Source organism: Pristiophorus japonicus, chromosome 1, assembly GCF_044704955.1.
Source record: "Pristiophorus japonicus isolate sPriJap1 chromosome 1, sPriJap1.hap1, whole genome shotgun sequence".
Lineage (NCBI taxonomy): Eukaryota > Metazoa > Chordata > Chondrichthyes > Pristiophoridae > Pristiophorus > Pristiophorus japonicus.
Genome location: NC_091977.1, coordinates 16,158,668 through 16,175,201, shown reverse-complemented (window position 1 = coordinate 16,175,201; position 16,534 = coordinate 16,158,668). Strand labels below are relative to the sequence as shown.

At 46.9% G+C, this 16,534-nt stretch overlaps 1 protein-coding gene across 1 annotated transcript in view; it reads right to left on the bottom strand.

Moving 5' to 3' along the window:
- nop14 (NOP14 nucleolar protein homolog (yeast)) overlaps positions 1-16,534 on the bottom strand; it is a 62,667-nt gene that overhangs the window by 14,139 nt on the left and 31,994 nt on the right. Inside the window, exons 10-14 of the mRNA XM_070877764.1 lie at positions 15,613-15,743; positions 11,599-11,684; positions 8,652-8,787; positions 2,341-2,442; positions 592-745 (exon numbers count right to left, since the gene is read on the bottom strand). Coding sequence (XP_070733865.1) covers positions 592-745; positions 2,341-2,442; positions 8,652-8,787; positions 11,599-11,684; positions 15,613-15,743 — 609 coding nt within the window. The remainder of the gene's footprint in view (positions 1-591; positions 746-2,340; positions 2,443-8,651; positions 8,788-11,598; positions 11,685-15,612; positions 15,744-16,534) is intronic.

Genomic DNA, 16,534 nt, shown 5'->3' with positions numbered 1-16,534 from the left:
CTTAATGTCAAGAACCTCCTCAGAGGCATGAAAACATAAGAACCATAAGTTGGGTAAAAACCCAATTGGTTCACTTTTAAGAACATAAGAAATAGGAACAGGAGTAGGCCATTTGGCCCCTCGAGCCTGCTCCGCCATTCAATAAGATCATGGCTGATCTGATCATGGACTCAGCTCCACTTCCCTGCCCGCTCCCCATAACCCTTTATTCCCTTACCGCTCAAAAATCTGTCTATCTCCACCTTAAATATATTCAATGACCCAGCCTCCACAGCTCTCTGGGGCAGAGAATTCCACAGATTTACAACCCTCTGAGAGAAGAAATTCCTTCTCATCTCAGTTTTAAAACAGGTGCAACTAGCGGAAACGCGCAATGGTGATTCATTCGATCTGGGGACGGGTCCAGTTTTGTGGGCGGGGCCGGGGCTGGCTTCCAGCGTGATATTTTTTTTTAAAAACTGGCACAAAAGATCGTGGAGAGTCGATTTGCGCTGGACGTAACTTTCCATCGAAATTCCTCCATTGCGCGCTGGTTTGGCCAATTTTGGGCGAACCTCGCGGTAACAGGGCACCTTGCGCGTGCAGACCTACCCAGGGTGCCTTTGCTGGGGACGGCCAGGTGAAGAATTCCCAGCAGGAAGTTGACGACCTCGGGAACAAACCGCTTCGAGAGCGAAACGCAGTCCAGGAAGAGGCAGCACACGAGCAGTCCAGCGGCCACATCCCGCAGCGAGGTGACGGAGCACTGGTTTACAGCAAACACCAACAAACACAACACAGTAAGTGCGAGGACCGGCTCAAAGCTGCAAATACGACAACAATGGTACAAGTGTGACAAAAATTTAAATGAGGGAGAAAGGTGGGCGCTGAGAATGAAAAGGAAGAAATCTGAGGATGCTGGGAGGAAAGACAGGCGGTTTCGGCAGGCAGACTAAGGGACAACAAGGTGAAGTGTTTTTTGGGAGAGCAATTAATATTAATCTCACTCCCGTGCGCTTCCCTCATAGCCCTGCAAATTTTTCCCTTCAAGTATTTATCCCAATTCCCTTTTGAAAGTTACTATCAAAACTGCATCCACTGCCCTTTCAGGCAACCCATTCCAGATTGTAACAACTTGCTGTGTAAATTTAAAAAAAATCTCATCTCTGGTTCTTTTGCCAATTATCTTAAATCTGTGTCCTCTGGTTACTGACCCTCCCGCCAGTGAAAATGTTGTTGGATGCTAAGGTGGCGAAGTGTTATAGAGAACTAGAAGGCTGAGATTTGAAAGGCCAAGCAACCTTTTCTCACCCGTAATCATTATGTTCTTATCTGTTCAACGTTTCGTTTAATTCGGAAAATACCAAAGAGGGAAATGATCCAATAAATTAGCTACAAAGGGACTGCAGTGAAAAACTGTTGAATGGGCCAGTTGGAGGTTTTTTTAAAAATAAAACAACAGATTAACAAAGCCATAAAAAGTGCAAACAAAAGCACTGGGATTCATTTCTAAAGCACTGGAATTCAAAAGCAGAGAAGTTACATAAGAACATAAGAAATAGGAGCAGGAGTAGGCCATAGGGCCCCTCGAGTCTGCTCCGCCATTCAATAAGATCATGGCTGATCTGATCATGGACTCCGCTCCACTTCCCCACCCACTCCCCATAACCCCTTATTCCCTTATCGTTTAAGAAACTGTCAATTTCTGTCTTTAATTTATTCAATATCCCAGCTTCCACAGCTCTCTGAGGTAGCGAACTTGTATATAACACCTTGGTCAGACCACACTTAATGAGTACGCTGCATAGTTTTGGTCTCTGTATTACAAAAAGGATATAGAGACACCGGAGAAGGTGCTAAAAAAAAATACAAGGATGCTAGAACCGAGAGGTTATAACTATCAGGAAAAACGAAATCAGCCAGAAAAAGACTGAGAGATGACCTGCCAGAGGTATTAAGTGTATGAAGGGGTTCGATTGCAAAGACAGAGAAGATGTTTCCACTTGCGGGAGAGTCCAATACTAGTGGCCATAAATATAAAGATAGTCACGAATAAATCCAATAAAGAATTCAGGAAAACAATGGTTAGAATGTGGAACTTGCTACCACAGGGAGTGTTTGAGGCGAATAGCATAGATGTATTTAAGGGGAAGCTAGATAAACACAGGAGGGAGAAAGGAATAGAATATAGGAACAGGGTTTATGCCGATAGTGAGATGAAGAGGGGTGGGAACAGGCTCGTGTAGAGTATAAACACCAGGCTGGCATGGACGAGTTGGGCCGAATGGCCTGTTTTGTGCTGTACATTCTATGTCATTCTGTGTAACAGGATCCAGGGTAACTGCAGGACTTTGTACCTACCTTGGTGACCATCTGACTCAGGTGCACCAGTGCAGGGGTCACCACTGCGTGTCGGAAATCAGAGGTAGGGAACAGAGCTGCTGTAATTTTTACGTAAAGTAGCTGAAAGAAAAGGCAAACTCTGCATCAGTGACAGAAAGTCACGGCGGGAACAAATTTCTGCTACTGCATTCATCCGAAAGGTCAGTGAGCACAACATTAATTTGATTACCATTGTCAGCAGTGAGTTACTTGAGGACAGGGATTTTACTCATTCTATTCATCTCCAATTTGCTTTCCCCACCCCCCCCCCCCCCCAAAGGCATTGACTCACTTGCTGGGGAACAGCGATAGGGACGGTGAGCACCCTCACTCCGCTAGCCTCGCCTTGCGCGCGAGCCTTGACACCAAGTTCTGCCAGGCTGCTCGGCTGCAGGGGCATCACAGCCAAGCACGGTCCTAACCCCATGTCCACACAGCGGTTGCTGGGTAACAACCGTGAGACAGAATTATGGCTGATTTTGTTCCTGTCTCAATATATGTGTTGAGGCCAAGAGTCACACCCTTACCGATGCCCAGAGTGACTCAGCACAGACCTTCTTTGTATATATAGTTCAGCTACTCAATGGACAACCCACTGAACCATTAGTGGTGCTGAGATGCACCTTCATAATCCAAAGCAGCATCAGGAATTCAAAACCTTTGAAGTTTTGTGGATACAAACTTAGTGTTCCAATCCACATAGCACTGGAGCTCTGAATCACTGTTCCTTCTGTTCATCTTTATACACTGCAGTGTATTTTGCACAAAGAGGGTACAGAGGAGATTTACGAGGATGTTGCCAGTACTGGAGAATTTTAGCTTTGAGGAAAGATTGGCTAGGCTGGGGTTGTTTTCTTTGGAACAGGGGATGGTGAGGGGAGAGCTTATTGAGGTGTATAAAATTATGAGGGGTCTAGATAAAGTGGATAGGAAGCATCTATTTCCCGTAGCAGAGGGATCAACAACCAGGGGATATAGATTTAAAGTAATTGGTAGAATGACTGGTAGAGGGGAGTTTGAGGAGAACCCTTTTCATCCAAAGGGTTGTGGGACTCTGGAACTCGATGCCTGAAAGGATGGTAGAGGCAGAAACCCTCACCACATTTAAAAGGTACTTCGGTATACACTTGAAGTGCCATAACCTACAAGGCTACGGACCAAGAACTGGAAAGTGGGATTAGGCTGGATAGTTCTTTCCTGGCCAGCGTGGACACGATGGGCCGAATGTCCTCAATCTGTGCCGTAAGTTTCTATGAAAGATAAAGTTTAGAAATGAGAATGAGCTCCCCCTGGTGGCTCGGCTGATTTCTTCGGTTAAGTGACTGCACCATGGCGACGAGGGAGGTCTCGAGTTCAATTCCGGTCTGCAATGAGTTCGTTGATCTCGCCCTGGGCTACACCATCAGACTCAGCCAATGACCAATGGCGAGGGAGGAAGAAACAAATAAAACCGGCCCGGTTTCTCGTTTCCCCAAGGGCATCCAGTGGCCGCTGCTGAAAGCCTGTGTGTGTTGGGTGCTGACAAGTCCAGACAGGGCGACAGCTGCTCACCCACCCCATGCCCCACCAGAGGTCGGATAACACACTCCGTCAATGAGGCTTCCTTCAGCTGTGGCTCAGCGGGCAGCACTCTCGCTTCTGAGTCAGAGGGTTGTGGGTTCAAGTCCCACTCCAGAGACTTGAGCACAAAAATCTAGGCTGACAATCCCAGTACAGTGCTGAGGGCGTGCTGCACTGCTGGAGGTGCCATCTTTCAGATGAGACATTGAACCGAGGCCCCGTCTGCTCTCTCAGGTGCCCGTAAAAGCTCCCATGGCACTATTTCGAAGATGATCAGGGCAGTTCTCCCCGATGCCCTGGTCAATATTTCATCATCATAGGCAGTCCCTTGGAATCGAGGAAGACTTGCTTCCACTCCTAAAGTGAGTCCTTTGGTGGCTGAACAGTTAAATGCGAGAGCCACAGACCCTGTCACAAGTGGGACAGACATTCGTCGGGAGAAGGTGTGGGACTGATTTACCACACGCTCCTTCTGCTGCCTGCGCCCAACTGCTTCACGATTAAGGCATTAGAGATTCGAAGAGCTCAACGCCCTCCCGGATGCACTTTCTCTACCTACGGCGGTCTTCGGCCAGGGACTCCCAGGTGTCAGTGGTGATGTCGCACTTTAACAGGGAGGCTTTGAGGGTGTCCTTGTAATGTTTCCGCTGCCCACCTTTGGCTCGTTTTCCATGAAGGAGCTCCACATAGAGCAATTGCTTAGGGAGCCTCATGTCTGGCATGCGAACTATGTGGCCCGCCCAACTAAGCTGATTGAAGCACTGACCACACTCAATGCTGGGGATGTTAGCCTAGACGAGGACACTGATGTTAGTGCCTGTCCTCCCAAGGGATTTGCAGGATCTTGCAGAGACATCGTTGGTGAAATATCTCCATCGACTTGAGGTATCTTCTGTACATCGTCCATGCCTCTGGTCAATATTTATCTCTCAATCAACATAACAAACAGATTATCTGGTAATTGTCAGCCAATTGCTGTTTGTGGGAGCTTGCTTGTGTGCAAATTGGCTGTCGCGTTTCCCACATTACAACAGTGACTACACTCCAAAAAAGTACTTAATTGGCTGTAAAGCGCTTTGAGACGTGCGCTGGTCGTGAAAGGCGCTTATATAAATGCGGCTTTCTTTTCCCTGCACCCAGAAACTGGTCAGTACATTCTGGAGATCGGGGAGGAGAGAAAAGGAAAGATAAGTGCATTCATATCGCACCTTTCACGAACTCAGGACGTCCCAATGTGCTTTACAGCCAATTAATTATTTTGGAAGTGCAGTTGCTGTTGTAATGTAGGAAAATGTGGCAGCCAAAAGGTCCCTCAAACAGCAATGTGATAATGACTAATTTGTTTTATCGAAGCACTGACCACACTCGACTAGCTCCGTTGGGCAGGCCACATTGTCCACATGCCTGACACAAGACTCCCAAAGCAAGCGCTCTACTCGGAACTCCTTCACGGCAAGTGAGCCCCAGGTGGGCAGAGGAAACGTTTCAAGGACACCCTCAAAGCCTCCCTGATAAAGTGCAACATCCTCACCGACACCTGGGTGTCCCTGGCCTAAGACCGCCCTAAGTGGAGGAAGTGCATCAGAGAGGGCGCTGAGCACCTCGAGTCTCGTCGCCGAGAGTATGTAGAAATCAAGCGCAGGCAGCGGAAGGAGCGTGCGGCAAACCAGTCCCACCCTCCCTTTCCTTCAACCACTGTCTGTCCCACCAGTGGCAGAGACTGTAATTCTCGTATTGGACTGTTCAGTCACCTAAGAATTCACTTTGAGTGGAAGCAAGTCTTCTTCGATTGTGAGGGACTGCCTATGATGATGATGAAATATTGGCCAGGACACCTGGGAAAACTCCTGCTCTTTTTCAAAATAGCACCATTGGATATTTTACATCCATGAGGGAGAGCAGATGGAGCCTCGGTTTGACGTCTCATCCACATTGCAACACTCTCAGTACTTCAATGCAGCACTCCCTCAGTGCTGGAGACTATGTCCTTGAGTCTCTGGAGTGGGACTTGAATCTACAACCCTCTGACTCAGAGGCAAGAGTTCTACCCACCAAGACATGGCCGACACCTAAGGAGAGAAATTAATATTTATCTGAAATAGTGTGTTGAGGGCCACAGTGGTGATTATGCCCTCACATTCTTCAAATCGGGGTTTTGGTTTTGTTTGTTTGCGCTCTAAAGAAGATTTCATCCTTAGTTTATTCCATAAGAACATAAGAAATAGGAACAGGAGTAGGCCATACTGCCCCTCGAGCCTGCTCCGTCATTCAATACGATCATGGCTGATCCGATCATGGACTCAGCTCCACTTCCCTGCCCGCTCCCCATAACCTCTTATTCTCATATCGTTTAAGAAACTGTCTATTTCTTTCTTAAATTTATTCAATGTCCCAGCTTCCACTACTCTCTGAGGCAGCAAATTCCAGATTTACAACCCTCTGAGAGAAGAAATTTCTCCTCATCTCTGTTTTAAATGGGCAGCCCCTTATTCTAAGATTATGCCCCCTAGTTCTAGTCTCCCCCCATCAGTGGAAACATCCTCTCTGCATCCACCTTGTCAAGCCCCCTCAGAATCTTATACATTTCGATAAGATCACCTCTCATTCTTCTGAATTCCATTGAGTAGAGGCCCAACCTACTCAACCTTTCCTCATAAGTCAACCCCCTCATCCCCAGAATCAACCTTGTGAACCTTCTCTGAACTGCCTCCAAAGCAAGTATATTCTTTCGTAAATATGGAAACCAAAACTGCATGCAGTATTCCAGGTGTGGCCTCGTCAATACCTTGTATAGCTGTAGCAAGACTTTCCTGCTTTTATACTCCATCCCCTTTGCAATAAAGGCCAAGATACCATTGGCCTTCCTGATCACTTGCTGTACCTGCATACTATCTTTTTGTGTTTCATGCACAAGTACCCCCAGGTCCCGCTGTACTGTGACACTTTGCAATCTTTCTCCATTTAAATAAGAACTTGCTCTTTGATTTTTTTTCCTGAAGTGCATGACCTCACACTTTCCAACATTATACTCCATCTGCCAAATAGTTGCCCACTCACTGAGCCTGTCTATGTCCTTTTGCAGATTTTTTGTGTCCTCCTCACACATTGCTTTTCCTCCAATCTGTGTATCGTCAGCAAATTTGGCTACGTTACACTCAGTCCCTTCTTCCAAGTCGTTAATATAGATTGTAAATAGTTGGGGTCCCAGCACTGATCCCTGCGGCACCCCACTAGTTACTGGTTGCCAACCAGAGAATGAACCATTTATCCCGACTCTCAGTTCTCTGTCAGTTAGCCAATCCTCTATCCATGCTTATATATTACCCCCAACCCCGTGAACTTTTATCTTGTGCAGTAACCTTTTATGTGGCACCTTGTCAAATGCCTTCTGGAAGTCCAAATACACTACATCCACTGGTTCCCCTTTATCCATTACATTCGTTACATCCTCAAAGAACTCCAGCAAATTTTTTTAAACAGGACTTCCCCTTCATAACTCCATGCTGACTCTGCCTGATCGAATTTTGCTTTTCCAAATGTCCTGCTACTGCTTCTTTAATAATGGACTCCAACATTTTCCCAACCACAGATGTTAGGCTAACTGGTCTATTGTTTCCTGCTTTTTGTCTGCCTCCTTTTTTAAATAGGGGCGTTACATTTGCAGTTTTCCAATCTGCTAAAACCTCCCCAAAATCCAGTGAATTTTGGTAAATTACAACCAATGCATCCACAATCCCTACCGCTACTTCTCTTAAGTCCCTAGGATGCAAGCCATCAGGTCCACGGGATTTAGCTGCCTTTAGCCCCATTATCTTACTGAGTATCACCACCTCAGTGATTGTGATTGTGTTAAGCTCCTCCCCCCTCATAGCCCCTTGACTATCCACTGTTGGAATATTGTTAGTGTCCTCTACCGTAAAGACTGATACAAAAATACTTGTTCAGAGTTTCTGCCATCTCCATGTTCCCCATTACTAATTCCCCGGTCTCATCCTCGAAGGGGCCAACATTTACTTTAGCCATTTACTCTGTGCGAGCTGTATCATTTCCAGTTCAGTGACTCTACAGATTAGTTCGGAGAAAATGGCTCAAATCCCCGCTTTTGGCAACATAAATTTGCTTTAAGGTCTCGGACTGTTCAGCCTTCACCTCTGAGTGAAGAAATTTCTCCTCATCTCAGTCCCAAATGGCCGCCTCCTTATTCTAAGACTGTGACCCCCCCGCCAGGGGAAACATCCTCTCAGCATCTACCCTGTCAAACCCGGTAAGAATATTGTGAGTTTCAAGGAGATCACCTCTCATTCTTCTAAACTCTAGAGAACATAGGCCGAGTTTACTCAATCTCTCCTCATATGACAATCCCTCCATCCCAGGAATCAGTCAGGTGAATCTTGGTTACACTCCCTCAATGGCAAGTATATCCTTTCTTAGATAAGGAGACCAAAACAGTGCACAATACTGGACAGGTATGGGTAAGAAACTGGAGGCAGGCAACTTCAAGACGCACATTTCCATGCAGAGTGATCAATACGTGGAATGATATCCTGGACAATGGAGGCAAAACGCTCTGAACTCATGCAAGATGGTGTGATGGGTGGACCATAGGTTTCTTATGGAAGGGTGAGCTAGATGGGTCACTGCTCTTTTATCTGTACTTAGCTTGATAATTAAAGGGCCTACTTATATAATATTCATGTTGTGTTTTCAAGCAGGTATGCAGACAGGCTTACCTTGTCTAATCCAGGAAATGTGGCTCGACCTTTGGCCTGCAGCTGGTCGTCCAGTTCCTGCACGCTTTGTCTAAGGGTTGATTGAACACAGCTGCACGCAGCTTCAGGGAACATCTGGGATAGGTCATATAACTGGCTGCAAAAAGGAAAAGAAAACAAAAACTGACATGAACAAAATCCCCAGGAGCGCAATGCAAACATTTCTCAAAGCTGGCTTCCTCTTTAAACATCCACGTCTGGTTTCTGCACTCCCTTTAGCCGCATGCTGGGGTACGGTGCCACATTAACTTTGCGGCCCTTCTGTATCTCGCATATTCACGCGCAAGCCTCGGAAGCCGAATAACTATTCGACCACATGGGGCATCGCCGCCGAGCCAGCTGCTGATTGCACGATAGCGATCAGGAGCACTGAGGCCAACTGGCTAACATCAGCACAGGTGAAAGAATCCAACATGGGAGTTTCCTGCTCGCAGCAATTCACTGCCTGCACCAGCCAAGCCATCGGAGGACCAGGGTTCTCATTTGATTAGGGCGGGTCTCTGCCCCTGCCTCAGCTTATCCACTGCTGAAGCCATCATCCATGCCTTTGTTACCTCTAGACTTGACTATTCCAACGCACTCCTGGCTGGCCTCCCACATTCTACCCTATGTTAACTGGAGGTGACTCTAAACTCGGCTCTTATTGAATGGCAGGTGCAGGCTTGAAGGGCTGAATGGCCTGCTCCTGCACCTAATTTCTATGTTTCTATGCCCGGGTCCTAACTCGCACTAAGTCCCGTTCACCCATCACCCGTGTGCTCGCTGACCTACATTGGCTCCCGGTTAAGCAACGTCTCGATTTCAAAATTCTCATCCTTGTTTGCAAATGGCCTCACTCCTCCCCGTCTCTGTAATCTCCTCCAGCACCCTCCACAACCTCCCCTACCCCCGAGATGTCTGCACTCCTCTAATTCTTCCCTCTGGAGTATCCCTGAATATAATCGCTCAACCATTGGTGGCTGTACCTTTTGTTGCCTAGGCCCCAAGTTCCGGATCTCCCTGCCTAAACCTCTCTTTCCTTCTTCAAGATGCTCCTTAAAACCTACCTCTTTGACCAAGCTTATGGTCACCTGCCCTAATTTCTACTTATGCAGCTCGGTGTCAAATGTTTTATCTCACAACACTCCTGTGCAGCACCTTGGGACGTTTCACTACGTTAAAGGCGCTATATAAATGCAAGTTGCTGTTGTCGATTAGTTGAAGGTGATCAGAGTTTGAGCAGATTTTCTGCCTCCGTCAATACTAAAATAATATTGTCCGAGTGGGAAGCTGGCAACTGGGGAGAAAAAAAAAAGAAGCCGAGGACCTCTTATACCTAGAAGATGAAGGCACAAAAGATGCCTGCTATTATAGCCCTCTTGTTCCTGCACTTTTCTCTCAGCTGTGTACACATTTATTCCTTTATCTCCATTTATCGCCAATCTATAATAAGCCCAATAGCAACTTGGATGTAGATTGCACTTTTAACGTAGTAAAGTGTCGCAAAGCGCTTCACAGGAGCCTTACCAAACAAAATCGGACACCATAGGCGACCTTGGGACAGGTGGCCAAAAGCTCGGTCAAAGAGGTAGCTTTTAAGGAGCGTTTTAAAGGAGGAAAGAGAGAGGCAAAGCGGCAGGGAGGTTTAGGGACGGAATTCTGGAGCACAGTGCCAAGACGGTTGAAGGCGCGGCCACCACCAATGATGGGGCGAAGGAAATCGGGAATGCAGAAGGGGCCAGAGTTGGAGGAACGCAGAGTTCTCAGAGGGTACAGAGACGGGAGGGGCGAGGCCATGGAGAGATTTGAACATGAGGAGTGTAACTTCCAACAGAGTTACAGCTCCCTTCTTAATCCGAAAATGTTTTTTCCCACCGAGCGGTGCATAAACAGAACAACTGTATCGACAGCCCCTGTGGCATGATACCAGAGGTGGCCGAGTTCCCCTCCCTAATACAACAGGGCAATTGTGGGACTCCTGGCACTATCCAGGCGAACATACATTGTTCCTGGTCCTTTTCTGTTCTGAATGGCTCTGCAGTTCACTGGATAAATTCAGTTAAATTTTTATTTTATTTACAAGAACTAATTTTCAAATCTTTTATTTAGGGACAGACACCCTGGAAACTTGAGATTTTCACCGTGGCTGTCTGACCTCCAGTTCACGTCCGCATGGATTGTAAAAGTTTAACATTTCAGACCAAACCGTACAATGTTAAATAAAGAATAGGCTGAATTCTATGAGAATTGGAATTTTTCTAACATGCTATATATATATATATATATAACATACCTACACAACAACTTGTATTTATATAGCGCCTTTAATGTAGTAAAATGTCCCAAAATGCTTCACAGCAGCGTTATAAGACAAACAAATCAATTTGATACTGAGCCACACAAGAAGAAATTACGGCAGATGACCAAAAGCTTGGTCAAAGAGGTAGGTTTGAAGTAGCATCTTAAAGGAGGAAAGAGAGGTAGAGAGGTAGAGAGGCGGAGAGGTTTAGGGAGGGAATTCTAGAGCCAAGGGCCCAGGCAGCTGAAGGCACAGCTGCTGATGATTGAGCGATTATAACCAGGGATGCTCAAGAGGACAGAATTTGAGGAGCGCAGACATCTCAAATGTGGGGCTGTGGGGCTGGTGGGGGGTTGTGGGGCTGGAGGAGATTACAGAGATAGGGAGGCGGGAGGCTCTGGAGGGATTTGAAAACAAGGATGAAAATTTTGCAATCGAGGCGTTGCTTAATATCTAAATGGGGTACTGAAGTTGCATGTTCAGCCATGAACTCATTGAATGGCGGTGCAGGCTCGAAGGGCCGAATGGCCTACTCCTGCACCTATTTTCTATATTTCTATGTAAACATGCATCTAATTTAAAAAATATATATAAACAACTACAATGCTCTCAAGACTGTCTCATACTTACGGCACCATCCTGTCAATTGTCTTCAGCTCTGCTGGCCGCCTGGTTGCCAGTTCACCAACATATTCCCACAGGAAGCCAAACAGTTTCTGCCAACAGACAGTACAAATGCAGTTGAGGGATCGAGAGAGAGGGGAGAGGGAGAACTGTGTGTCATCGCTAGCGACGCTCCCTTTAAGCTGTGCGGCCTGGGACCAGCTTTTCAACTGTGAAAAATGGACCGGGCGACCCCACCCCCCTCCATTCCCCTCCCCAAATTAAAATTAGAGGGAACATTGATCAGCATGCACATGAAAGGTAACCTTGCCTATAATTTGTTATAAAAAGCCTTGCTTTTCTCTAATGTCTCACGGCCACAGGACATTCCAAAGCACTTTATAGCCAATGAAGTACTTTTGGAGTGTAGTCACTGTTGTAATGTGGGAAACACAGCAGCCAATTTGCACACAGCAAGTCCCACAAACAGCAATGTGATAATGAGCAGATAATTTTTTTTAAAGAAAGTGATGTTGATTAAGGGATAAATATTGGCCAGGACATTGAGGAGAACTCCCCTGCTCTTTTTCGAAATAGTACCATGTGATATTTTACATTCACCTGAGAGAGCAGACGGGACCTCGGTTTAACGTCATTTCCGAAAGACGGCACCTCAGACAGTGGAGCACTCCCTCGGTACTGCATTGGGAGTGTCAGCATAGATTTTTGTGTTCAAGTCTCTGAAATGGGACTTGAACCCACAACCTTCAGACTCAGAGGCAAGACTGCTACCCACTAAGCCACGGCTCATAATTCAGGGACTAACTAACAGAAAGCACAGTCGGGATAAATGGGCCATTTTCAGGTTAGCACACTGTAACTAGTGGGGTGCCACAGGGATCAGTGCTGGGGCCTCAACTATTTACAATTTATATTAATGACTTGGATGAAGGCACCGAGTGTAATGTAGCCAAAATTGCTGATGATACAAAGATAGGTGGGAAAGCAAGTTGTGAGGAGGACACAAAGACTCTACAAAGGGATAAGGATAGGCTAAATGAGTGGGCAAAAATTTGGCAGATGGAGTATAATGTGGGAAAATGTGAGGTTATTCCACTTTGGTAGGAAAAATAAAAAAGCAAATGATTATTTAAAAAGGGACAGATTACAAAATTCAGTGAGTCAGTGGGATCCTTGTGCATGAAACACAAAAAGTTAGTATGCAGGTACAGCAAGTAATTAGGAATGTAAATAGAATGTTGGCCTTTATTGCAAGGGGGTTAGAGTATAAAAGTAGGGAAGTCCTGCTACAACTGTACAGGGCGTTGTTAAGACCACACCTGGAGTACTGCATACAGTTTTGGTCTCCTTATTTAAGGAAGAACATACTTGCACTGGAGGCAGTTCAGAGAAGGTTCACTTCCTGAGATGGAAGGGTTGTCCTATGAAGAAAGGTTGAGCAGGTTGGGTCGATACTCATTGGAGTTTAGAAGACTGAGAGGTGATCTTATTGAAACGTATAAGATTCTGAGGGGGCTTGACAGGGTAGAGAAGATGTTTCCCCTCGGGGGGGAAATCTAGAACTAAGGGGCATAGTTTCAGAATAAGTGGTCGGCCATTTAAAGCGGAAATGAGGAGGAATTTCTTCTCTTGAGAGGGTCATAAATCTTTGGAATTCTCTACCTCAGAGAGCTGTGGAGGCTGGGTCATTGAAGATAGACAGATTTTTGAAAGATAAGAGAGTCAAGAGTTATGGTGAGCAGGCAGTGGAGTTGAGGCCAGGATCAGATCAGATGAGCATATTCAAGACAGAGATCAATGGATACTAAGGGAATCAAGGGATATGGGAATAGTGCAGGAAAGTGGAGTTGAGGTAGAAGATCAGCCATGATCTTAGTGAATGGCGGAGCAGGCTCGAGGGGCCGAATGGCCTACTCCTGCTCTTATGTTTCTTATGTAAACTTGCAAACTTCGACCCATCGCACCAGGTGCCTGCTCTTGGCTAGCTGAATCCAAAGCTAAATCTCACTGCTCCACTCTTCCCCCACTGCCTAATCAATCTTCCTCTGCTTCAAACACTTTTCCAATTTTCCCTGAAAAGATGCAACGGTCTTTGCCTCGACCATCCCTTGTGATAAAGAGTCCCCACGCACGCACGCACAAAACTGGAGCCAGCACTGAGCCATGGGGCATACCAGCTGTGGGTAGATAATTCCTGCCGCTGACTACTTATGGCAGAATCGCAAGCACCTTCTTTACACGTGCGTTTAGAAACATAGAAAATAGAAACATAGAAAATAGGTGCAGGAGTAGGCTGTTTGGCCCTTCGTTTGGCCTTTTGTGGGATCTTGGTGCGCAGAAAAACAGTCATTGCCCACGGAACAGTCACGGCACTCCATAAAGTAATTCACTGTGTGTAGCACACTTGAGACTTTGCTGAGAGATGCGAGAAGGCTCAATGCAAATAAAGGATGATCTCAACTGTCCGGGAAGCTGAGCTGGAGGGGCAGTTTTACAACATGCAATGCATATTTCACAACCCTCCCTTACAATTAATCACATGTTTATGTGCTAATATATTTTATGGTGTAGCATACAGGGCCGCTGGCAAATTACAGTATTAGCTTAAGTGTTTAATAAGGCTGGATGGAATTACTTTCTGCTATAATGGAGCTTAAAGTATTTATTTTCGGAACCCATGTTGAAACAGTAACTTCACATGAAGGTGCATTGTGCCTAAGGATGCAAGAAAAGATATTGGGCAACTAGGGATGGGCAATAAATGTAACCTTGCCAGCATTTCCCACATCCCAAGAACAAATACAGATTTACAAAAATGATATTGGGGGAGAAATTGGCCTCCTTTGAGCCTCCCATTAGCGCCTCCAGGGGGCGATAACGGGACGCTAACGGCGCGGTGAAAGTACCGACTCCCTCAAACTTGCATGGCGGGCTAGCGCTGGCGCCCCGGAGATCGTGATGTCATCCGGTGTGCAGCGCCTCGTTACCGGCCCGGATCGTAAATTTGGTTCCGCCCCCTGCAGCATCGCCGGGCGTCACCAACGGCAGCTGCAGGAGGCGCTGTGAGCTCGGCCGGCTGCTTGGAGAGCAGGTAGGCCAAAGAATGAGAGGGGATCTCATAGAAACATATAAAATTCTGACGGGACTGGACAGGTTAGAGGCAGGAAGAATGCTCCCGATGTTGGGGAAGTCCAGAACCAGGGGTCACAGTCTAAGGATAAGGGGTAAGCCATTTAGGACCGAGATGAGGAGAAACTTCTTCACCCAGAGAGTGGTGAACCTGTGGAATTCTCTGCCGCAGAGTGCTGTTGATGCCGGTTCGTTGGATATATTCAAGAGGGAGTTAGATATGACCCTTACGGCTAAAGGGATAAAGGGGAGAGAAAGCAGGAAAGGGGTACTGAGGTGAATGATCAGCCATGATCTTATTGAATGGTGGTGCAAGCTCGAAGGACCGAATGGCCTACTCCTGCACCTATTTTCTTTGTTTCTATGTTTCAAATGCCGCAATTGATCAGCTCTGCACTCGATTAGTGCTTGGGGCTGATCTTCGCGGATCACAGGTGCTGTCGGCCAACAGTGGAAGCCTTACCTTTAAACAACTTCAGTGTTGGGCCTTCCCTTTAAGGGAGGGAAGAAGCCCGTGATTCCGGCAGCGCTGCACGGGACATTGTGCGGCGCTCTGCCGCGACCGCCCTTCTTGCTCCGTTTAGCACTCCAAGGGAAAGGGTAGCGCTTGATTTAGCGCTCCACCTCCCTCCTGGAGCACGAAACAGTAAGTTTGCATCCACTGGAATTGTGCAGCGTCCGGCGATACTCTTGTGCTCCCGCAAAAGTTATCGTCCCAAACGGGGCGCTATGCAAGTTCTAACCCATTGAGTGACATGGAGCCAGTCCTACATAGTGCCTTAGAGACCACTTGCAGTCTGGTTCTGATAGATGATGCAGGGCCCACCCCCCCGCTTGTTAAAAACAAAACTACAATTGCGTATTGGATCCTTTATGATGTAAAGAACTCACCTCTAACTTTGCTTTGTTTCCTGCCGCAAGACTTGGGTGGTTACACTTCTGAATGCGCTCCACTATTAGGCACTGTTTTTCTGTTACCTGTCCCGTTAGCAGGGACTTCAGATCAGCATACGACTCAGGGACTGCGAAAATAAAACCATTAGAACAAGTGGGGAGGAAGCCTGCCGCCCTTACTCCAGACTGATTCCTGGGATGAGAGGGCTGTCCAGTGAGAGATTGAGTGGACTGGGCCGGTATTGAAACTCGTTGAAACACGCAAGATTCTGAGGGGGCTTTACAGGGTAGATGCTGAGAGGCTGTTTCACCTGGCTGGAGAATGTAGAACAAGGGGTCATCGGCTCAGGATAAGGGGTCGGCCATTTAAGATTGAGATGTGGAGACATTTCTTCAGATGGTTGTGAATCTTTGCACATCTCTACCCCAGAGGGCTGTGGATGCTGAGTCGGCAAGTACATTCAAGGCTGATATCGATAGATTTTTGGACTCTGATAGATTTTTTGGGTGCTAAGGTAATCAAGGGATCGGGCAGGAAGGTGCAGTTGAGGTCGAAGATCGGCCATGATCTTATTGAATTGCGAAGCGGGCTCGAGGGACCACATGGCCCACTCCTGCTCCTATTTCTTATGTTCTTAACCCCGGCATTAGAGATGTGCCAACCCAACTCCAGCAGTACAGATGTACCAACCCAACAACGGTATTACAGATGTGGCAAGTGGCACCCCAACTCCAGCAGTGCAGCACCAACTATTCCATCTTAACTCGGTCAGGCCAGCTGTTCCACCCCCCCATGATGCAATGCAGATACGATTTTTATAAAGTTTCTCAAACAGCTGTTCCTACTAGCACAGAGCCATGTCCTTGCTAGGTGTCAGCGGAGTTTCAGGCATGACACACGCGAGCCACTGCCCTCCCC